This window comes from Agelaius tricolor, unplaced genomic scaffold (assembly GCF_023055355.1).
Source record: "Agelaius tricolor isolate 1412-34295 unplaced genomic scaffold, bAgeTri1.0.p SCAF_9, whole genome shotgun sequence".
In the NCBI taxonomy this organism is placed as follows: Eukaryota; Metazoa; Chordata; class Aves; order Passeriformes; family Icteridae; genus Agelaius; species Agelaius tricolor.
Genome location: NW_027269269.1, coordinates 11,753,211 through 11,776,674, shown reverse-complemented (window position 1 = coordinate 11,776,674; position 23,464 = coordinate 11,753,211). Strand labels below are relative to the sequence as shown.

General features: G+C 38.7%; 2 protein-coding genes across 3 annotated transcripts; one reads left to right on the top strand and one right to left on the bottom strand.

Annotated features, from left to right (window-relative positions):
• Nucleotides 1-863: 863 nt before the first annotated feature.
• On the bottom strand, nucleotides 864-20,710 carry MRE11 (MRE11 homolog, double strand break repair nuclease). Of its 2 annotated transcripts, XM_071432756.1 has the most exons (19): nucleotides 20,494-20,710; nucleotides 19,858-19,990; nucleotides 17,389-17,549; nucleotides 16,695-16,782; nucleotides 15,660-15,801; nucleotides 14,079-14,193; nucleotides 12,882-13,067; nucleotides 12,245-12,416; nucleotides 11,453-11,533; nucleotides 10,784-10,910; nucleotides 8,921-9,021; nucleotides 7,604-7,777; nucleotides 6,331-6,393; nucleotides 5,131-5,347; nucleotides 4,442-4,525; nucleotides 3,395-3,450; nucleotides 2,853-2,923; nucleotides 2,395-2,473; nucleotides 864-1,287 (listed from the first exon to the last, which is right to left on the bottom strand). In XM_071432756.1, the coding sequence occupies exons 1-19, from the start codon at nucleotides 20,511-20,513 to the stop codon at nucleotides 1,243-1,245; spliced, it is 2,115 nt and encodes a 704-aa protein (XP_071288857.1). In that variant the 5' UTR covers nucleotides 20,514-20,710; the 3' UTR covers nucleotides 864-1,242. The 2 variants fall into 2 exon arrangements, with proteins under 2 accessions (XP_071288857.1, XP_071288858.1); XM_071432757.1 differs by lacking the exon at nucleotides 20,494-20,710 and having other exon boundaries at nucleotides 919-1,287; nucleotides 17,389-17,530.
• On the top strand, nucleotides 20,709-23,367 carry ANKRD49 (ankyrin repeat domain 49). The gene is made up of 3 exons (XM_071432758.1): nucleotides 20,709-20,829; nucleotides 21,310-21,580; nucleotides 22,420-23,367. The coding sequence occupies exons 2-3, from the start codon at nucleotides 21,323-21,325 to the stop codon at nucleotides 22,876-22,878; spliced, it is 717 nt and encodes a 238-aa protein (XP_071288859.1). The 5' UTR covers nucleotides 20,709-20,829; nucleotides 21,310-21,322; the 3' UTR covers nucleotides 22,879-23,367.
• The last annotated feature ends 97 nt before the right edge of the window (nucleotides 23,368-23,464 follow it).

The window sequence follows — 23,464 nt, the reverse complement described above, 5'->3', positions numbered from 1 at the left end:
AGTCAGCTAGACATGCTAAAACGTTTGGAAGTGTTCAAAAAGAGGAATAATGCCTTTTTTTCTTTTTAAATACACAGCACAGTGTGCTTTTCCCCCTGCTCCTGGGAACAATCTTTCACTACCATGGCTTTAATGAATTTTTGAGCTTTGCTGAATTTTTGAGCTTTGCTGAATTTTTGAGCTTTTCTGGGGCAGGAGAATTGAAATTACATGGGTGAGAAGTGATTTTTTAAAAAACTATCCAGTGTGACCAGTGAGAAATCATGTTGGTCTTCAGAGCATCTAGCCCCCTCGTATAACCAATCACATTAATGTTTAAGACAAGCACCTCTTTACAGTACAGTCTTTCTGCACACTCCAGTTACATGTTTTCCCCTGAAGTGAAGGCTGCTATGTTTATCTTCCATAGATAATACACAAAGCATCTTCCACAGACAAAACACAAAGACACTGTGAATTTGACAGCTGACTGAAAAAAAAAACCAGTGAAAAGGGAGAAAGAGCCTTTGATATGATTCCTATTATTCATACACATTCAGCTAAAATATTTTCCTAAGATCTGTGTAACATCTTAATAACTTTATAATGTATAATATAATAATATATTTAATTATATATAATAACTTTAATAATAACTTTATAATAACTTAATATGTATAATAACTTAATAATGTTTAATAACTGCAATACTGGGTTTAAGTTCTCTTGGTAAAGTTGAAATCATTAAGACATTTTATAGCTTCAATACTGAAAACTTCATCCTTGTGTCCAACTATGACTCTGAATTCAGAGTTTTCAACTGTATCCACAGCAGATTGCAGGTAAGTACAAGTTCCACTGTACTGAGACTGTGTCCATATTCATACCTGCAGACTACTATAAATTTACTTTTCTGCAAAATTCAAACCAGAGATGGAGTTTTATAGAAAAGATATAACTGTCATTTTTATTATAATCTCAAAAAGAAAACAGAGTTTCAGAGCTTTAGAAAGAACTTGCACTTTCAGGCAGTGCTTTAGAATATGAGCCCTTCTAGCCTAGTGCATCAAGCAATGTAACAGACATTACCAAATTTGGTGCCGCTGAAAGAAACCAACAAACCCAAACCAAACCATTTCACAGAAGTGAAAATGGAAGGCAAGCCATCATTTACAGGGAAATATCACATAGACAAAGTTTTGCAAACTGCTTTCCATTTTCTTCACAAACTTCCACAGTCTCTCTTGCACAGTGAGTCGGAAATCACTTAGTTCTTCTTGACGTTGCAGGGCTCATGAACGGATCATCCTGCAGTTTCCAAAGAGACACACATTACTAAACTTAGCAGGTGTTCCAAGTCATAAAAAAGCAAAGTCACCTTTAGATTAAACTAGAAAGCTTGGCCATACTATTCCATGTTTTCTGACAGACCTGTTTTTGTTGGTTTTGATATGAAAGAGGTCATTTATTAACTTAGAAGTCAGTGTCACATGTGTGCAGAGAATAGAAGTTTATGTCAATATGACCAGAACAGCTACTTTGAAATAAGGTACAATCTATATTTCAGTTGTAAATGAGCAGCACATACCTCAGTTAAATTATGTCTATATATACATTGCATATCATAGTTTACTAATATTTGTATGAACTAAAAATACTGTTTATTTTTGCATATTCAAGCAAACATGTAGGTTTTTATTCCAGGTACAAGAAGAGATAGCACAGTGGGGAGAAGAGACAAGAATGTAGTATTTTCTCTGAAGTGGCCACCACCTGACACTGTTAAGGAATGGATTCTGAGCATGGATGACAGACAGTGAAAACAAACTGCACAGTGCTTGACAGAATAGAGTGTCTTCTATTCAGTGCAAAACTGTGTAAAAAGTTCTACTTGTTTAATTATGGAAGAAACCATTTCCTAGCAGTTCAAAGATACACTGCAAGAACAGACATATTAGACTTGAAGACAAGTGTTTTAAATTTAAGAAGTTACTTAGATGATTTGCAGTAATAATATGCCCTGAAAACTGCCTTTCTTTCTTTAAATGCAAAAAAATATCTTCCTTTTTACAAGAATAAAATATATAACTAAATGAAAGGATATAGCTAAGCACTAAAAGAGATTGCAATTACTTTCTCTCCCAGGCAATTCCAGGTCAACATTTCAGTAAAGACAATTCACTGATTACAAATTGAAGGGAAAAAGGATCAGGTATTTTTCTGAGGTATTTTTCTAGCCTTATTTTTGGTAATTATGCAGGTAGTCTAATCAAAGTTGGTTGAGAGAATCTAGCCCTGTTAGTGAAAAAAATAAATTCAATTTCACTCTGAAATGCTTTATTCAAATAGCTGTAAAACAGTGAGCTATAGAAACTTACATGAAATAAAACTAAAAAATAGTACTATATACCATACCTCATCTGACTCATAATCAACTCCTCTAGATGCTTGGCTTTGTGAACCTCTTCTACTAAGTGAAGATGTAGCTGGCAACCTTGAAACATACAAAGAGAAAAAAAATGGCATCAGCGTGTTCTCAAGTTACCAGACATTCCAATAACTTCCCTTTTGACTTAAGAGTTGGACCACCAATACACGAAGTAAAAATAAACAGGCATAACAATAAGTAGAACAATACAAATTCTTAAAATAACATCTTCATACTAAAGCTCTGATTGAGTTTACCTCAATCAGTAATATAATTTTTTCTGTTACAGAAAGATAATCCATATTAGCAAGTAAAAATTTATATAAACTCTCTAAGCAGTGTTATGACTTTCCTAAAATTCTGGTAGTCAATCAGACCCTTCGACTCTGCCAATTGCCAGCCAAAAATAAGGCACACATTACATTCATGAAGCAAACATACTGACCTTTGATTTATTTTGGAAGAGGAAGGAACAAAAGAAGTATCTTCTGGATCAGAATCAACATCTATAATATCCTGGAAAAAAAATGTATAAAGTTTTTCCACAGAATTTCTCCTTACAGAGAGAGTGCATAATGTGTCAGCACTACAGCACAGAACCTCTGTTTTTTTTCCAACTATACACCTATTTAGTTAGAATAATATACCCCTGGAGAGGGCTCCAGGCTAGAACTGCACAAATTAGCAAATACAACACAAGTTTATTCTTCATCTACATCTACATCTTTGACCTAGCACAACCCACCAAAACACTCATGTATAGACACCTTGTATCTTAAGCTATGGCCACAAATAAAACATGGCTTTTCTCACACAAATACCATAACAAAAAAGGATACAAAAGGTCTACAGATTAACATGTAGAAACTTAATGCTGGAACTGATAGTTTGGGAACATCCACTGATTTAGGCTAATGCTCTGACTGTGTATTTATTTTTCAAATCAACAGTAAAAGCACAACTTCACTCATACAACAAGGTGCTTACCTCAGAGTAAGAGTGGAACGAATTTGAAGAGTGGTCTGTTTTGGAAGACCTAAAGACTGGAATAAAACATATGCAATACTTTTAAAATGCTCACACGATTAAATACAAACAACATTATACACTTCTTCTTATTTAAGATCTGCCTAGCACGCATTTCCACTGCAAAAACCCCTGTAAAACAAACAAACCAACCCAAAACATAAATTAAGTCTGTCAACCCAGGGATATAACCCTCTGTGCAGCTGCAGGTGCTTCCCAGTCTGGCTGAAAAACCATCAGTAACGCTGGTTAAGAGGATGCAAAAAATACTACTGTGATTGAAATTCCTGTATATCTAACAGGCTAATTATGAACACCTCTGCTAAAATTCATTTCTCTGCAATATTTCATTTGCTGACCAATTTACAATTAAGGTAATTTGCTGAATAATTTAAAATTCAGTCTGCCTTGGTGTATTTTGTGAGGGGTTTATGTGTAGTAGTGAGCAGTATTTTTTTCTTTAATTCTCTGATGACCTATGCTGTTTCCTCAGTGTCTTTCCTCCACAGCAAGGAACAGCTACTCTCACATATGTAGGTGGCTTAAAGATAAGGTTTTCTTCTCTAGTAAAAACTGGTATTTACAAAACTCACTACAATGTAAGGCTACATGGATCTGCATTAAAGCTTACTAACTTGTAAACATCAGTCAAATATAACTTTTTATCCCCTGAAGAAAATTCTGCCTAAAATATTAAGACACATTCTTTCTATGCTTATTCCTTAAAAAAATGCATTATGTAATATGTTTCCTATGTGCAGTTCTAGCCAGAAGTTCCTAACACATTCCATTTTACCCCATGACAGAAGCATATCACTAATTTTTTTCCTTTTCTTTTTTCCTTCTCTCATCACTGTTAATTATTATATTTCATTACTGTTGAAAGAATCTCTCACAGTTGAAACGGACTAATAGAATAAAAGGCAATTAAAGCACTTCATCATTGAACAAACACCTTCACTACAATTTGAGAGAGAGGATTAGAGTAAAGATAGATCACAGGCCTACCATCCAGGATAGACATATTTTTGCCAGGAACAGATACAGACTTGGAGGATCTGCTGCCAGAAGCTGACTCTTGGCTAGTGGTTCCTGTAGATATAACAAACAAAATGCAAATCTGTTCAGCAGTTATTTTTTTTCCTCTCTAGTCTATTATTACTGAGTGGGAAGTCACTTTAAAAAAAATCGACAACCCTCTTTACTCCTCACTTTCTCCTTGAATTAAAGCCCTCCCTACATGCAGAAGAACTGCTCTGGGTCAACTGTTCAAAGGTCCCCAGACACAACCTCTCAACACTGAGGGCTCTACTCTGATGGGATCACAACAGTAGTGGAGCACAGGCTCAAAGAACTGGTTTAAAAGCACTAAGCAAATCAGACCCAAGATGACAGCCTTCGTTTGAACTCAACCCACTCAGATATTTGGGCATACTACTGAGACAACTCAAAGGAGTAATTTATTTACATATATATATATATATATATATACATATATATATATATATATATATACAACTTAAGCCTTGTAAGGCAGTCAATTTTATGTAATAGGATACCCCAAGTATTTAAGAAGAGTTTTTTTCCAGTAGTTCTTAAGCAGCAAATTCCCACTTGATGGAAGCATCAGAAGAGAGTCAACTTTTAAAGAAAAAAAGTCAGGAACTGCAGTACAAAGACTGCAAAGTTTTTCTTACCTCTTCCTCTTCGAGATGAACCTCTTGCTGTTGAATTTTGTCCTCTTGCACCTCTTGCCCTACCTCTTGCCCGACCCCTTCCTCGGCTCAGTGTTGAGGAAAGGCCATCACTTGGATTGCTAGTGCCCATCCTCTCCATATCCATGGAATCTTCATCACTGGAGGCTGCAACCAGAGCTTCACCCTCAGATCGGTGGGCTCTGGCTCTGATCATTGCCTGAAAAGGAAAAATAATTACAGGAAAAAGAATCTTAAATCATGAAACACACCATTGTTAAATCCTAGTTATGTACAATAAATATATATCATAACTATAAATAAAAATGTGTAATTCTAAACCAGTGAGACTTAGAAGACACAAATCCAGTGTTATGGAAGATGAGGACATCTGTGAAAATACTTAATTAGATGTGTACATATAAAGCAGTTATCTAGGATTGCTAACAGAGTGGAGCTCATTAATGTGACACGTTGTTGGTGAAGTCTGGTGAGCAGCTCAGGTCATCCTGTGTCAGCTCCATGTGTCTGCTCAGAGAATGCACCCTATGGGCTCCACTGACTTGAACTCTATTGATGACAGTGGGTGCTTAAGACAGGTGATCATCAGGTGATGATATCCCAGACTAGAAGGACTGAATCTCACCCCAGGTGTCCTTTATCTCAAGATTCCATTCCAGTCTCACATAACTTGCAAAGACAAAGGAGAACCCAGGCTAACAGAGGTTGGCAGTTTTCTTTGGAAATACATATGCAATCGAAGTATGAATGTAGGAAATTTAAGATTGCTGATAAGGACACAGTACCTAAAGGTTTATCAATATTCCCCATTTGTTCCAGTAATACCACTCAATATATTCCATCCACATGTCCACTGGTAATGAGATCACAAAGAGCTTAAGCTGAAAGGTCTTTTAAAGTCACCTGCCTGGTCTAACCTCCATTAAAAGCAAGAAATAATGAACAATCAGATTCACAAATTTGTACAAAAAAAGAGACCTCAAAAGCCAAATTGAGCAGTAGCTTAGGTACATATTATCCTAACAAAGATTTAAAACAGGCTTACTAAGCCTTAAAGGCAGACAGGCACATTTTGTCCAGGACAATGCTGAAGTACTGCTGAAGCATTGTTAAATGACTGCATTTATATGCAGAAGTCACCACTCCATTTTTCAGCCTATGTTCAAAACTCAGAGTAATTACCTCACGGACTTCCTTATCTTCTTCTTCAGTATTCTTTTTTCTACTCTCCCTGAATTTTCGCACCTGAATAAAAAAGCAGTTCCTGTCAAAATAATTCATGGCATACAACAATCAAAACACAGTAAGTGTGAAGCTTTAATCACTGAATCATTAAGTCAAGCTCATGTGAGAAGTGGAGAGTCCAAGAATAACTGAACAGTTTGTTTGGGGCTGTTCTATGGTTTAAGAATCTCACATTCTGTTAATAACTGGAGCTACGTCACTGGCAAGGAAGAAAGCCTGGCACATGATGAAGGAGATACTATGTTTAAGAAGAGAATAGTAATTTTGACAATAAGGGACACTGAAATAAGAATAACTGGGAAAAGAGGTAGAGATGAAGAAGGAAGACAGAAAACAACTATTATGAGAAGAGACAATGCTGCAGTACATGTACAACTAAGGAAGCTCAACTTGACAAACATGGAAAAAGATATGAGGCATGACAGAAAGAAGACATTAGTTCTAAGGACAAACAACAACAGAAAATACACCCTGAAGTGTCACAGAAAGCCTGCAGGCACTGATTGTTTATTGTCTCTTTCAACCCCTCATAAATTAAAGCAATCAGTAAGAAGACATGTACATGTAGCCTTCCTTCCCCACCAAATTATTCTTTAAACAGTGCACAGATAAGCTGCAGAACAATTACTTCTACAGTGTTGAATATTACAGCTGAATACATGGGTTCATGTGGAAGCTCAACTGGTTGACAAAAATGCCTTTCAAGGGTTGCTCAGAACACATAAATCAGGCCTGTCTTTGGGATACCCTGAGCTGCAAGCAGTTAGAAGCAAGCAGAGCACCTGAAGGATAAATTTCCTTTTCGCTTGTCCTGTTCTTGTACTCTTCCCTAAGCCAATACAAAAGAGCTACAAAGAGATTATACCTGCCATCTTTCTCACAACAGTAGTAAATATGTAGTTCTACATGTATTAGACAGATTCTTTTCTGTGAACATGTGTGCATGTTCCATTTTCAGTATAAGTTTTGAAATCATGTATTTGAAACTTCCTCATAAATGAATTATTCATTTATTAATTGCAGAAAATGACTAGAGGCAAGTATTTTACAATTTACAATTTGTAAAACTTTACAAATTGCTTTACAATTGAGGCAACACTTGCCTCAAGCAGATGCTCCACACACAGGCAATTTTATTAAACCGTGTTTGAGCAGTGATTTTTCTACTGTCTTGACCTCTCTTGGGGAATCAACGTTAACAGAACATTACCTCCTCATCTATTTTTTCTTCCACTGCATCAGTGCGACGCTCCTTGAGAAACCTTTGCGTTTTTTCTAGCTGAAATTTCACCAGCTCTTCTATGGCATCTTTTTCCTCTTTGTCCACAAACTCTTGCACTGCTTCTCCCATTCCTCTTTCGGTTAGAAGTGAAAGCTGTACTTTCTTTGGAATTGGAGAAAATAATTTGTTAAGAAGCATCTGCCATTAGAGAAAGCAAGCAATATTCCAGCTGTTTCAGATAAATGTTACATTAAGTTGATTGCAAAAACAGTAATGTGCACTGTTTATTTAAATCAGAGAAAAGCACAGCAATAAGCAAATATTATGTCTCATAAACCAGTTACAACTCTCTTGCTACTAGCATGTCACATTAACTTTACAGAGTATTTTTCAAACTAGTCAAAGCAAAAGGCTTTATGGACAGTAAAGAAACTGCAATGCTAGTAATATCTAAAATAAAATCTTCCAGGAAATAATGCTGCCCAGAAGAATAAACTTCCTAACTATTATACAATAAAATGCTTAAATAAAATAAGTATAACAAAGGAACATGATTTATGCTGTCCTAATACTGACACCTAGCATGTGTCTAAGGTTAGGCAGGATGACGTCATTTGAAGGATCTTTACCTCAAGAATTCTTGCTCTGAAGACTTTCTACAACTGAAATAGCTTCTGCAAGTTATGTTTGATCAACTATATCAAGCATTTGCGCACCTGGCTCACTGATTATTTTTTTATCCCATAGATGTTACTGCACTGGTGCTGGGAAAGGGAAATATACTACATTTAAAAACAGGGTGGGAAGGAAGCAAATTATCACGGGTCTCTCTTCCTTCTCCCTGCTCTGCTTTAAATAAAATGTGGATGTGCACTACATCTGAGGAGACAAGCACACTGTAAAGTAACAAGTGACTCTAAGTCAGCTGGTAATAGTAAATCCTACAGTCTCACACTGGTTCTAGAGTAAATTAAGGCAGCTCTTCCCTCACATGCTGCCTGAGATTCTCCTCCTGTACTTGAGTACATGACACACAGTACAGGGCACACACTGCAAGTTCACACAAAGAACTATCATGCTCTCAAACCAGTGTGTGTTCACACACCTACACAACCTATACACAAACACACACTTCATGTGTCATCTGAAACACACACACAGTGTTTTGGGAAATAAATTCATTTCTCGGTGAATGTCAGAGTCTTTTCAGGGCACGCTACTTCCATTAAGAAAGAAGAAAAAAAAAAGGTGATAAAAATATCATATGACATTAAAAAGGAAAATTATAAAAAGGTAGAAATATACCTTTTCTGCTGTCTGGAAATACTGCTTTACAAGGTCTTCTACCCTCAGTGTTGTTCCCTCAGCAGGTCTGCTAACCAATTTTCCAAAATTAAGATCAATGTCTAGAATAGAAAAGCACAGTGGCATCATCTAGATTTACAGCTTTTAATTATTCCCATCCCACTGAACCATCCCACTGACAGTAGCAGGAAAAAAGGTTAATGCAGGTCTCCTAAGAAGACTTGTGGTCCCTTTTATATGTAAACCTTTTTGCTCTTTTTAGAGTCTATTCATTGGAAACACAGAGAAACATAATAATTGTGCAGACAACTCCACGTCTAGTAGATATGAAGAGTTCCAACTAACATATATCTGGAATTATATATTGAACACTATGCTCTGAAGGTTATTATAATTGAACTCTAGAAGGTCACAAATAGAAGAAAATCATAGGAGTCATCAAAGCACTAAAATTTTTTATAAGTAATCCATTTACTAGAAAAGGAATTCTCTATTTACTAGAAAAGGGATTCTCCTCTACAGCACGCTGACTGATTTTCAATAGAAAATGCTCATAGCTCATCCCCCCCTTCTCAGGCAGCAAGGTAGGAATGGCAGAAGGATGACAGGGATACTCAAACTAGGTTAGCACATACCACACAAATAATATAAAGTGACTATAGACAGCTTTAGACTATAGACTGAATTCCTGCAGTTTTAACATCCCCTGTGGTGAACCACAATGTGCACATGTAATGAAAACACTGAGTGCTTTCTTAGCCACTTCCCTTGCCTAAGAGGCTGTCTAATAAAGCAACACAAAAGCCATGGCAGTACTCTCATATTCCCTTCCTGAAGCTGACATGTCCATTAAGTAGGAAAAGTAGATTAGTGAAACATGGTGGCAGATGTGGTAGCTACTGTGTATTCTGAAAATGTTAATGAGATTATACAACTTAAAAAAAGGAAACCAAAGAAAAATAAACCAAGACCAATACAGTATAATTTTAAAAATGCCTCACTAAAAGCAGTTTTTATTCATGAAATGATGCTTTGAACTTCATAGAACTGACAGTATTCATAAAAACTGTCACTGGAACTGGACAATGCACTTGCAATGCAAATTAGAGTTTTTTAGCACATTATGTTCCTGTACAAGCGGAATCTTCATTAGCAACTATTACAAATCCAGTATTTGAACAACATCTATTAACCGTTTATAAAAATTCTAGGAAACAGTGAGAAATGCTGCAATAGTAACAGCTATTATTGGTTTTGCACAAACCTGGAAGAGACAAGCCAAGAGCACGTCATACACAAAATTAATTAGGGCAAACAAAATGCTATCTTACATTTGGACCTTTTAAAAAAATATATCAACAGCTCTTAAGCCCACACCCTTCATTACTATTTTAGGTATGAACAAATTAACTACTACAAAATAAAATTAAAATATAAAGGGAAAAAGCACTATACCCATTTCTTTTCCTTCAGAGTGTTCAAACCAAATCATCTTATTCTAAGAAGCCTTGGAAGTGAGCTACTTAATGCCTTTCATGGTAATTCCCACAGAACTATAGAGTAACTCAGTCTGGCATGGGGCTATATGTACTACTATAAATAACTCAATAAGGTCTGAGGCCAAAGGAGAATGAAACTGTTTATGAATAACTGTCAGAAGACACTGTGCTAAATATCAGAATTTTGGACAAACCCAGAAATAAAAAAGAAATAGTTGTGCAATATATACATTTAAATAAGACAATGCATCTTTACTCCTCCTGTAAGACATTAGACACCAAACCTTTGCAAGTGCTGGGCAACAAAATACAGAGAGATAAATGCAAACAAAAGCAAGCCAATGATTCCTTCTTTCATAATCACCTTTTTTCTCTTTCTGTTCACGATGCCTGAAAAAGTGTATGATGTCTTTTGGGTTAGCCACCCGATGCATGTACTTCTGGCTGAAACGATGGACACTGAATGGTTCAAAGCCACCTGCATAATCAACCTAAGTGAGGAAAGGACAAATGTACATATGAAACAAAAAGAAGTGTAGAAGCCACACAATTCAAAACAGATTTGTTATGCTTCTAAGGAAAAAAATTAATAGTAAGAAATAAGTCAACCTAAAATTAATGCCTTACTATGCAGAATAGTTAACAGCTAATAATAACATTAACAGAATAGCTAATAACAGCTCATTTTTATAACGTGTTCTTAATTTGTTTCATTTACTAGGCTTCACAACAGTTTCCAATTGGGTTGGGAAAGCACACAGGATAATATGACTTATAAAAATTCACAGTAAATAGCCACTTTTGATGCCCTTACTCAGAATAGCAGTGAAGTACATTTATGACCAATCCTATCCATTAACTTAGAGTACTGGTTACACAGGTAAACAGAAGTATGGTAGGTGATTTATATTTGCCTGTACACAGCAAAAAAATGTATATATATTATGTGTTTACACAAAAAGCATGACTTTGCTTTGAAACTTTTCACAGTGACCTTTAAAAACAAAGCAAACCAAACTGAACAATTTCTTACCCTTAATCTTATGATAGGCTTCTCTGGCTGGCGGGGATTTCCCAAGCGTTCTCTTTCTGCAGTGTCCAGCATCAATTCCACCTGTGAAGGAGAATTATAAATTCAGTTCTACTTTGTTCTCCTATAGATGCCTGAATGCTTCAAGTATAACTTTAAATACACCCAGTTGCAAGGGGAGCAATCAAAATAAATAATTTTAGAATGTGCTCTGGTTCCTGAACACGGATGTACCAAAATGCAGTCAAAAGCCATTAAGAATGACTGAGAAAAACATGACAAAGAAGGGCTTATCCTTCAGATATAGTGTAGTCCAGCAGTATCTACACCACTGATCTCTCATATTTTATAGCCACTATGCTTTGCTAAATTTCTAGTTCCGGGGAAAAGCAGAAAGAGCCATATAAACCTAAGAACTAAGCAATTAATAAATTTGTTTAGTTACTTCTGCCTCTTCAGACTGCCTGGTTGAGCTCTCAGGGTTTAGGTCAATGTATTTTTGCTGGTTCCAAAGTGCACATCCAACACTGCCCCACTCTTAGGGGCAAGCTTTTGTACAAAAATCATATGGACACCTAAAAAGCAGTTCCAGCCTACTTTAATAGCTCATCCCAATCAAGGAATCTGGAAGCCAAGGCTGCAGAGTGAATGTCACGGAATTAGCTTCCTATGGAAACTGTCGAAGTTTGTTTTAATATGGGGCACAAGATTTCTCATCTTCCAGTCTCAAAACCAGTCACACATCCCATCCCCTGTCCATACAGTTATCCATAAACTGTTGTCATCAGAAGTTACCTTTTCCATGCAGAATGCCTGTATTGCCTGAGTAACATTAGGATTGTCAGGATGAAAAAGATCTGGATGATCAGCTAGAACAATGTCCTCTATATGGAAAGTTCGCACTGTCTCTAGAGCAATCTTCTCCATTTTCATTTTTTTCCCTTTAACATGCAGCAAACCAATGTGTCTAGAAGGAGAAAGGTAACTTACTAGAAGATAAACTTATAAGAGCTATGGTATAAAGATTTGTTTTCAAATTCATGTTTACTTTTCAGGGACAAAATTTCAAAAGCTACAGAAAGATCTGTACTTCAGGGTTGGCCCTGCAAAACTTCCACTTTATTATACTTAGATTGTGCTTATTCCATATACAAGCATCTGCACTCAGTTCCTTGTATTGCAATTTATCAGTGTGTAACTCCTCTTAGCTAAGTTCCATTTGCTTTAAATGTTAGATTAAATTGTGAGCAAAGCAGAAGCTATACCAGGTACTCATTCCATCTACTTTGCTTATTATGACACACTCTGAAGCTAATCCACACAGTAATACAAGTCTTTTCATATTGTATTCAAGTACTTTTCTGTTCTCAACAGAACACCTGAGACATGTAAGACAAGGGATAAACAAGAACAAAAAGAAAAGCTCACGCACTTCTTCACGGCTTCTCCAGGGGACAGAGATGTCACCACTGAACTTCCTGGCTGAGAAACATAGAAACGTTGCTGTTCATTTTGGAATGGAGCTATTTTGCACTCATGTTCATGACCCCACACAACAAGATTAATGAAGTCATCTAAAAACTGCTCTGGAATGTAGTTGGTAGCTCCATGTTTGCTCCTGTTCAAGAGAAGAGAAGAATAATGGATAGGCAAGGGGACAGTGAAGGAGGAGAAAAACATCAGTGTGATTTAAAATTATACAGGAACTCCAGCAATAATATCAGACATACATGTCAGCTCTTCTCCACATTTACTCCTTACACAGTTGTTTAGTGTTTGGTTAAACAATAGGGCAACTTGAATAGCTCACTTTTTTTGCATAGCTCACTGTTTTCTGCTCCCTCCTTTTACTTGGATCTCCCTTTTCTTCTTATTTGGCTTGTAAGACTTTTGGATTTTTTCTATATGAATGCTTTTATAGCATCTCATGGCAAACAGGTTTGGTTGTTTTTAGTTTTTAAATGCTGGGGGAAAACCAACTGAATTAAACAGACATGGGACATGCCATCCCCAATCCCTTTCTGGAAGACAAGGCAGGTGGGGAGTGAGTTCCTTCAGCCTACATGACAGAAATCGGTATACAGGGTAATATGAGCTCTATTTGTTTATGTCTGCCTCACCATTATTTGAGCATGAGGATTGCCCTCTTCTTCAGGAAAAATCAGAAGAAAGCATTTGGAAAAGAACTCTGCCTCTTTCTACTACCACTGCTGGGAGAAGCCTGTAGGCAGATAGAATATGTTACCAATCTGTAAAGCACGGCAGTGCAAGGGAACACAGGCACTTGCTGAACTATGGTTCAAACAAGGATAGAAAATACAACATGAAGTTTGGTGTTCTCCCAGCTCTAACAAGCAGATATATGCACATAACACTACAAACCCTCCTCTGACTATAAAAGTTTGGGAAGAGATCTCCCAACTCCTCTAACTCATTTATTTCAAACCTTTTCCTTTATAACTCTTCTCCAAGAAGAGCTGTAAAACAATGTTTTCTGTTGTAAAAATCTTAAGAAACCAGCTACTCACAACAAGCATGAAATAACACAGCTGGCTTGCTCACCTATCCTTTTCCAGACAGTTTAATGTAGTAACACAGTAAATTGCTGTAATTCATTCAGTACTGTTACCTATTTTGATGAATCACAAACAAGTTAAACCAACTATCTTCATCCTCCTTTGGTCTCAGCATGGTTACTTGCTTATTGACAAACATACGATACAACCTCTCATCTGGAATTGCTCCTGAAGTGGACAAACAAACAAACAAAAATAAATTTGTGTGGTAAACAAGTCTGCATTTCATAGCATTTTTACTAGAAACTCTATTAAAAAAAGCATGAGGAACAAAAATATAGCAGCCTTCCAGTACCCAAAGTGGGCTTACAAGAAAGCTGGAGAGGGACTTTTCAGAAGGGAAAGCATGATAGGACCGGGGAATGGCTTTAAACTGAAGGAGGACAAATTTAGGTTGGATATTACTATGAAGTTCTTTACTGTAAGGGTAATGAGGCACTGGAACAGTTTGCCCAAGAGAGTTGTGCATGCCCCATCCCTGGAAGTCACTGATTATTTCCTTGATGTTTTTAACTAGGAAAAAAGAAACCCCAAAATATCCTTAGCCAGGCTCATGATAGACATCAATAAATTCTATGTGGAGTGTCCATATTTTGTATAAGAACAAATGCTCTCTGAATCAGAGAAAGTCAAAAAGGTAAAAATAATTCTGGCACAAACACAAAGAAACATGCCATGAACATCTTCATGCAGCAACACTGGTACTTTAGAAAGTTGTTGCATTTCCCAGTATCAACTTCCATACTGAAAACTCTTATATTTTGATATTAGAACGTTCCACTAACTACTAACCTTTCAAACGTCTTAACTACTAACCTTTCAAACATCTAGCATCTCAAGTATCTAATTTCAAGTATCTCATTAAACACACAAAATCATGGCCAACTAGGACTTAATTTAGAGGTATAAAAGTTGCTTGGAATTAGGTATTTAAGCACTCATGACTGGACAAAAAATAAGGGTGGAAAAATAAGACCTTAATAGTTAACTTCTCTACACAGAGAGCAGTCAAAAATAACCATTCTAAGGATGAAGTGAGGGTAGAGAGGAATTCAGTAGAGAAAATACAAAGGAACAAACTTGAAGCTGAAAACATATCCCAGAACTACTTTAAAGTATGAAACTCTTAAGTTTCTTTAAGGTAACTGAGATTACCCATGGCCAATGCTACTTATGAACCACTTCAGACAGAGACATAAGACATTAGATTTCTGCTCAGACAGCTTATGTTTTTAAATATAATCAAAATGGCATATACACATTGGGTGTTTAAGTTTTGCTTAAGTAGGATGAAATAAACTTAATACACAACAGAGAGAATTTAAGAGTGATTGCTCTGACTTGATACACCAGCACTATGGTTAACTGAAGCAGGGTTCATTTATCACCAATAAAAGCACAAAAATTAAATTTAGGAAGATTTATCTAAATGAGCAAAAAAAACCCCTGCCAGTTAGTGACACAAAGCAGGAGGAAAATCTGACATTGTCACAGAATTTATATGCTTTAACTTAGAATCACATATACCTTCATGTTTGTTGCAGCCTTATACATTAGTTCCAATTTTATTTATACCTATTAAATTTCAGTAATACATGAATAGTCAAGTCACAGTCTGGCAGACAAATACTCACCCAAGCCATACAGAGCAATTTTTGTTCTACCTTTACGCAATAAAATGGGACTAATATCTATTTTCTCCACAGAAGTTGAACGCCCAAAGTGATTCAGCAGTCCTGCACAGCTTAATATATCCAATGCACACAGTGAATCTGCCTACAACGAATATTAAGAGACAAATACAGAATTTGAATAGAACATAAAGTGTTTAATGTCTAAATGAAAGTCTCAAAAGAGAGAATATCTTTCCTTAAGTAACTTCTGAAGTTGAAACGTCCCATAACAAATATTAAGGGTTTTCCTAATACTCTAGAGTACAAAATCAAATCCCTTTTCCTTACAAGTCATAATTCATTTGAACAATATGAAACTAAACATTAAATCATTCAGAAAAACAAAAACACAAAAAACCACTCAAACTAGCCAGTCACCAAACTTCTACAAAAATTATCTGGTTAAGGTAACTACCTTATAGTAAGTTCAAAGTTAAACTGCTGCTAAAACACTCATCTCTGTGATACACTGCTATTTGATATAAAATGCAAAATTATTAATTTAATACATGCATTTTAATGCTTTCTAAACCATTTCTTGATTACTTTGAGTAGCTTGTTTTTAAGCTACCACTTCACTATTATCAGATTATCCTTCTTGAAAATAAATGATGCATATCAATCATGTATGCACAAATCAAAATAGCAAAATTCTCCTTTTTTAGGAAAGAAGCTTTCAGTCTCTACAGATGGAATGTTTTAGAAACTTTCTGAAAGGCTGCTACTTCTACGCATGAAAAGTGATTCTGTTCTCAATGACAGAAACCTACATACATTAAGAAATTAAACACAGTTCATATGGATCTCTTAACTTATTTCCATTTGCTTTTAAATGTCACACTTACTCTTAACTTGCTGTCACTTATTAAGGTAATTCCTAAGGATGCACAAAATATTTACACACAGAGTGGAGCAACTGACTAAAAGTAGCATGGTCTCCCAGAACTGTATTTCTATATCTTTGTAATGCAACAGTACAATTATGATAAGAATTACCCCTGTGGGATCATCATGATTGCCATGAATACTAAAAACTGGAATAGAAATGTTGAGATTTTCATCCTGATAATTCACCCAAGGAAACCTAAACAAAAAGAGGAAAAGAAGTTAAACTATATCTGCAAATTCGTGTACGATTCTCAATATTCTCTTCAAATTGACTTCATCACAAATAGATGTGGTAGAACTCAGAAAGAAGTGATTATGAATAAGCCAAAGCTTAAACTTAAGCATAAGAAGATTCTTACTCATGGTCTGGAATGGCACTTTCTATGGGGAATATGGTAGCAAAAGAAATCTCTTTTTTTTTAGAACAAGCCATGAAAAGATTTGTACAAAAAATTGTGTAGTACTAGTGGATTGGGCTGTGCAACCTTTGCTTACACACAAGGAACTCTTCTGATTTTACCAAAACAACTCATGTGAATTGGATTACTTGTATTGTACTTGCAAAATGGAAACTGTACATTACATAAATATATCAAGACTCATAGCACATTCAGAGGTTTCTCAAAATATTGTACACATTTCTTTACAGACTTAGATGACAGGTGAAGTTATCCTGTGAACTGTCCCACACAGGCCTAAAAATTCCAGGTTCCAGTCATGGAGGATTTAAAATAAAAATCACAACACACTCACCCAATACACAACCCAAGCCTTACATGATAATTTATAGTAACATACTTACTTGCTGTAATGAAAATTAACTGCCTGATCACTCAAAATTTCAAACTGAACAGGACGATCGCCCATGCAGTATTTTCTTAGTGACTCCAAACAAGAGTGTACTGTTTTTCTGGAGGGTTTGTTGTCGTGAAAAAGATCCCCACCTAATAAAACAAAGTCCACCTGTATGTAACAAAAAGCTTTATTATTTTAATACAACATTTTGTATTACCTTGAAAGACTTCTAAGCAAATTGTTTAAATTATTTCTTCTAGGGAGTTCCACATACTTGCTCAAATATGAGAAAATATACTTCTAGGTAAAAAGAGTTAGTTGTAAGAGGAAACAATATTTAATTTCCTTATTTAAAAAAAAACCTAATTAAATTATTAATTAAAACAAAATCAACCTAAAAAAGACCCATTTATGAAGAGCCATAGGAGAAAACAACTGATAGTGGTAAAAAAAGGATTAGTCTACTTTTGTAATAAGGGTCCAAATTGGCTCCTGAACATTTTTTGACAGGCATGAAAAGCTACATTATTTTCTCACTGCTGCACTAGTGCAAAGAAACCAGTTGCTATCACCACATTATTTTGAGAAGGTGCTAGCTGCAGTTTCTGCATATATTGCATATATTTAGCTTTTGGTAAAGCATTAGGAAAAAACCTTATCAAAATTATAAAGAATCTGACTGATGAACATCCAGTCCTTAAAAATGGAATCACAGAATTTTTTAGGTTGGAACTCCAAGATCATCAAGCCCAGGTGTTAACCCAGCACTGCCGAGTCCAACATGAAACCATGTCCCCAAGTGCCACATCCATACATCTTTTAAATACCTTCCAGAGCATCCTGTTCCAGTGCTTGACAACCTTTTCAGGGAAGAAATCTTTCCTAATATGCAGTCTAAATCTCTTCTGGTGCACCTTCTGGCCACTTGCTCTAGTCTTGTTGCTTGGGAGAAGAGATCAACTCCCACCTGGCTACACCCTCCTTTCAGGCAGTTGTAGAGTTCAATAAGGTCTCCTCTGAACCTCCTCTTCTCCAAGCTTAACACCCCCAGCTCCCTCAGCTGTTCCTCACCTGACTTGTGCTCCAGACTCTTCCCCAGCTCCGTGTCCCTTCTCTGGACATGCTCCAGCCCCTCAATGTCCTTCTTGTAGTGAGGGGCCCAGAACTGGACACAGGATTCGAGGTGTGGCTTTGCCAGTGCCGAGTACAGAGGGACAATCCCTGCCCTGGTCCTGCTGGCCACACCAGTGCTGATCCATTGGCCTTCTTGGCCACCTGGCACATGCTGGACCATATTTGGCCTTCTGTTCCCATCAGAAGCATGTCTCCTACAACAACCCACCCTTTTTCTTCATGGAGAGAGTTCTGATATTGGGCACAGGCAACAACCTCAGCAACACCTCTATGCTAGATGAACCACTGTCCTTGTTCAGTTCCTCTTGCAGAGCTTCACACCTGTTATGTCAGGGCACATGGGGATGTGGGGCAGTCACAGAGGAGATGCACCTGCTGTGCTGGGCAGGAACTTGTTGCCATTGCCCCTGTCCCTTAATTCAGTGAGTTCATCCAGAGGGAGTGAAGATAGGGAATCCCCTGGATCATGCGTCCTGCCTCCCTGTCAGGCCTGCCCTAACGAAAGTAGACTGTGATTCCAGGAGCCTCTCTCTCTCATACACACTCCCTGATACTCCTCAACCAGAGCTGTGTTTGGACTAGGACTTCTGTCTGGGCAGCTCTGTCAGCCATGGTGGATACAGAGAAAGGCCATGGCTTTCTGGCAGATAGATACCACTGCTCCCTGGTAGAGCTGGCAGGGCTCAAGTGCAGTTCCTGCACAAAAAGTTGTGACAGGTCTGTTTGCCATCCTGGAAGTGCTCCAGCTTGCTGCCATTCCCCAGGAGCTTCTTTTACAGGTGTGGGGTGGGGTCTTGGCTGCCACTGCTCCTGACTCCACCCAGGTCCCATCAGCCGCTGCGGGCCCCTGGTGGCTCTCGGCTCCTCCGACATTGTCCCAGTTCAGGAAATCCCTCTGTCCACCCCACTACAGAAATCTGCTGCCGATTGTGCAGGAACCGGAGCTGCTCAGCACCAGAACTGCTTACTTCAGCGACTCAGCACTGCATGACACTTCAAAAGCTTCTAACAAATCTCTACTGGTTTGTCAGAAGACTGTATATCACTACTCTCACTCTCCTCAATTATTTTTCCCCCTCGCAGTGACAAACCCTCTCTAGATACCACTGAAACCCAAAACCACTGCTAATGCAACCAAAGTCATGATTCAGAAAGAATGCTCTCACAAAGAATCAGGCCTTCCTTTTACTAAATCAGAAATGAAACTGAATGCAACAAATGGTTTAACCATTTGATTTGGTATTACTAGAGACTGCACCAGGACTAAGCTTTACAGCTTCTGGCAGATTGGACCATATTTTTAACAGCCTCAGCTCTTCCTTCTCCAAAATGTAGCACTTACTTCATTTTTTTGAGCGTGGTCCAGAATTTCATTAAAAGTTACATATGTATCATTTCCACGCACTGGATCCTTCTCCAAATAGCCGAGATGAATATCAGTAGCAACGAGTATTTTAAAGGTATCTTCATCATCCCTGAATAAGACAGGAAAACTAGTGTCAGGGAGCAATACACATAGGGAATTTCTACACAGCCTTTACTAAGGTAAGTTTATCTGTCCAAAGTCATGAAACAAGGAGATTTGCCATAAAACTCTACCAAGTATCAGTCCTGTAAGAATCTCAAAATACTTCACTACTTGTACTGCAAACAGCACATCGCCAAAACAGCCAGTTGGAAGATTTGTTTGTCCCAGTCATTCTGCTCCAGTAAAGGGATGCAAGCACCCCTCTGAAGTATCTAATTAAAAACTAAAGAACCCTTTATAAGTTTCTTGCTTTTAAAAATACTTGTGGAAAGTCTAATTCTCTCTTTGCACTGGAAATCTACACGTGCATGAAGGCAAGCGCGGTGATCATAAGGACGAGAGGGAAACACAGCTGATGATCCCGGCTCTTCTTAACTCGTCCCAGACACATAAAACCCTTGCTGCCTGGCGTGTCAGGACTGCAGGGAGCTGCAGACAACGGGGGCTTACTGTGAGTTGATGGCGCTCATCCTGGCGCGAAGTTCCCCAAGGGAAGGCTCTGGCACAGCGCTGCCGGCTCAGGGAGTCACTTTCTCTCCTCACAGGCGCTACGCGAAGCACAAGAGACCTAACCAGGCGCTGGGCCAGGGGGCACAGTGAGGTGCGATCACTGCGCAATCACTGCCGCCGCTCCATCTCCCGCTCCCGCCGCGGCTCCGGCCGAGCACCGCCCCCGGCCCAGCCCAGCCCGGCTCGGCCCGGCCCGTTCCGTCACGTCCGGCGGCCGCGCGGCCCGGAAGCGCTCGCCGGGCCCCGCCCGGAGCCCCGGCGGCGCTGGGACCTCGGGTACCGGAGCGGGGCCCAGCGGGGCGGATGGGAGACCCGCGGGGCGGGCGGGGATCGGCCGGTGTCTTGCGGGGTGGTGGGGCCTGCCCGGGGTGGTGCGGGCCCCGCGGAGGGGAGCGGGCCCGGTGCTGCGGGCCGGGCCGGGCCGGGCCGGGCCGTTGTGGAGGAGCAGAGACTCTGCCCCAAAGTCCGGGCTGCTCTCCAGACCCTTTGTTGGTAAAGTGAGCAGCGTTCCGAGTGCGCTCAGCAAAGCCCCGCGCAGTCTGAAGGCGGTGCCGTCCGGGGGTCGGGGTAACGCGGTGCTTTTTAGCGTGTATATTATCTGTGAGTTCTGGCAGAGCTGGCAAATCCCGGGTTAGCAGAGAATCACTGAGTTTTCCCTTGAGTTTTGCTGTTTGTTGACATCAGCATCATCCATCAGATAGTTTTATTGACAGTGCACCGATAACAGTTACAGTTGACATAAATACTGTTCTACAGATGCTGACTGAAAATGAATAAAGACAAGCAAGCTGATGAGGACGATGATGACAGCGAGCTGTTCGAAGACTTCACAGAGCATTTTAACCAACTTGAACTGCTGGAGACGCACAGGCATTTGATTCCTGTGGGAACTCAGAGCTGTTGGTCAGGACAGTCTGATGATGATGATGATGAGCAAGAAAGAACGGAAGAATGGTACGAAATGCAAGAAAAGAAAATGGAAAAACATCCGGAGAAATTGCTACTCTGGGCAGCTGAAAACAATCGGGTAAGGCACTTGCTCTGTTCACATACATAATTTACAAGAATGTTATTTTGAGCACGTCTGTAGTCTCATCCACAAACAAAAATTTACCTATACTTTTCTTTCTTTCTCTGAGCTCTTTTGATTTGGTTTCACAAGCCACTCTATGTAAACCATCACCCTTTGTAGCCTGTACACACTGAAGCATCTCTGGATCTGTTGGCTTTTAGAACAAATTTTGATTCCAGTTCAAAGTTCAAGTAACAGCATTTTTCTTAAACTTCTATAAACTGAAAGCATGCTAGGCTCTTCATGGCAAATAAGCCTTTTAACTGGGGTGGAGAGGCTGTATCTGAGGTTTTATAAGTGCTTCTGGCACTGACGGAAATTAAACTGCAGGACCATCAAAGCCATGTGGTGTTCGCAGGGGTCCCAGGACGAGGGAAATAATGAGAATCTTGACTCCATGTTTCAGAAGGCTGATGTATTATTTTATGATATATTAAAAGAAAATTATATACTAAAACTGTACTAAAGAATAGAGAGAAAGGATTTCATCAGAAGGCTAGCAAAGAATAGAAAGGAATGGAATGATAATAAAATCTTGTGACTGACCAGAGAGTCCAAGATAGCTGGACTTTGATTGGCCATTAATTAAAAACAACCACATCAGACCAATCAAAGATGCACCTGTTGCATTGTACAGCAGCAGATAATTATTGTTTACATTTTGTTTCTGAGGCCTCCCAGCTTCTCAGGAGAAAAGGATCCCGACAAAGGATTTTTCATAAAATGCGTCCGTGACAAAAGCCATGCATCTTGTTTCGTAGAATCACGTGAAGTTCCCTGTTTTCTTTAAACAGCTGGGTACGGTGAAGAGGCTCCTGACGGAGAAGCTGGCTCCAGTGAACGCTCGTGATGAGGATCAGTACACTCCTCTGCACCGAGCTGCCTACAGCGGGCACTTGGACGTTGCACACGAGCTGGTGGCCCAAGGGGCCGATGTCCACGCACAGACCGTGGACGGCTGGACGCCCCTGCACAGCGCCTGCAAGTGGAACAACACCAGCGTGGCCGCGTTCCTGCTGCAGCAGGGCGCGGACATCAACGCGCAGACGAATGGGCTGCTGACACCCCTGCACATCGCTGCAGGAAACAAGAACAGCAGGGAAACCCTTGAGCTCCTGCTGATGAATCGCTACGTGAAGCCAGACTTGAAAAACAACTTGGATGAAACTGCCCTTGACATTGCAAGGAGGACTGATATATATCACTACCTTTTTGAAATAGTAGAAGACTGCATAAACACTGTGTCCCCATAAAAGCTTGTGAATGTGAGGTCTTCTGCCTCTTTCTTGTTAGTGTTCTGCATGCCTGTCGGTGGTGGTCTGTCTCTTTGCAAAGAGGTTTTAACGTAAGATATTTCAGTATTCTCCTCAGGCAAAATGTCACCTCCTGCAGAGCAGTTCAGTGGTCACTTTGAAGCTTTACTGCAGTTAGACGAGGTGCTCAGAAAGTCTCAGTAATTCCTGTGAGTTTCTGTTTAATAAGTGCAGATTTGGAGAGGCCTTTGTAAGTTGTCTGTAGTGTCAAAGCAGGAGGGAAAACTGGAATATTTACTTGATGTGAAAAAATTCTGGCTTGGTTATGCAGACTTTATTATGGCTCACTTGAAAATTATTTTTTGAGAAATTCTAACTTTTTTAAAACTGCATGAAAGCTCAGAATGAATGTAACTTATTTGGGTGATACACAAAATGTTTAAGGAACCTAATGTAAGGCTTATTATAAAATAAAATATTTAACCCAAAGTATTTTGTCATATTTTTAATTGAAAGTCCATTTATCAATGCAATCACGTGTTCATAAATCAAACACATTATTCATAGGATAGAAAGTAGTTCTAGT

Coding starts and splice junctions, on each gene's coding strand:
- MRE11 (XM_071432756.1), bottom strand. CDS start 20,513: ATGAGCGCCATCAACTCACA. Junction 19,991..20,493: donor ATGAGCGCCATCAACTCACA/GTAAGCCCCCGT, acceptor TGTCTTATTCAG/GGATGATGAAGATACCTTTA. Junction 11,534..12,244: donor AGGCATTCTGCATGGAAAAG/GTAACTTCTGAT, acceptor TCTCCTTCACAG/GTGGAATTGATGCTGGACAC.
- ANKRD49 (XM_071432758.1), top strand. CDS start 21,323: ATGAATAAAGACAAGCAAGCTGATGAGGACGATGATGACAGCGAGCTG. Junction 21,581..22,419: donor GGGCAGCTGAAAACAATCGG/GTAAGGCACTTG, acceptor TTCTTTAAACAG/CTGGGTACGGTGAAGAGGCT.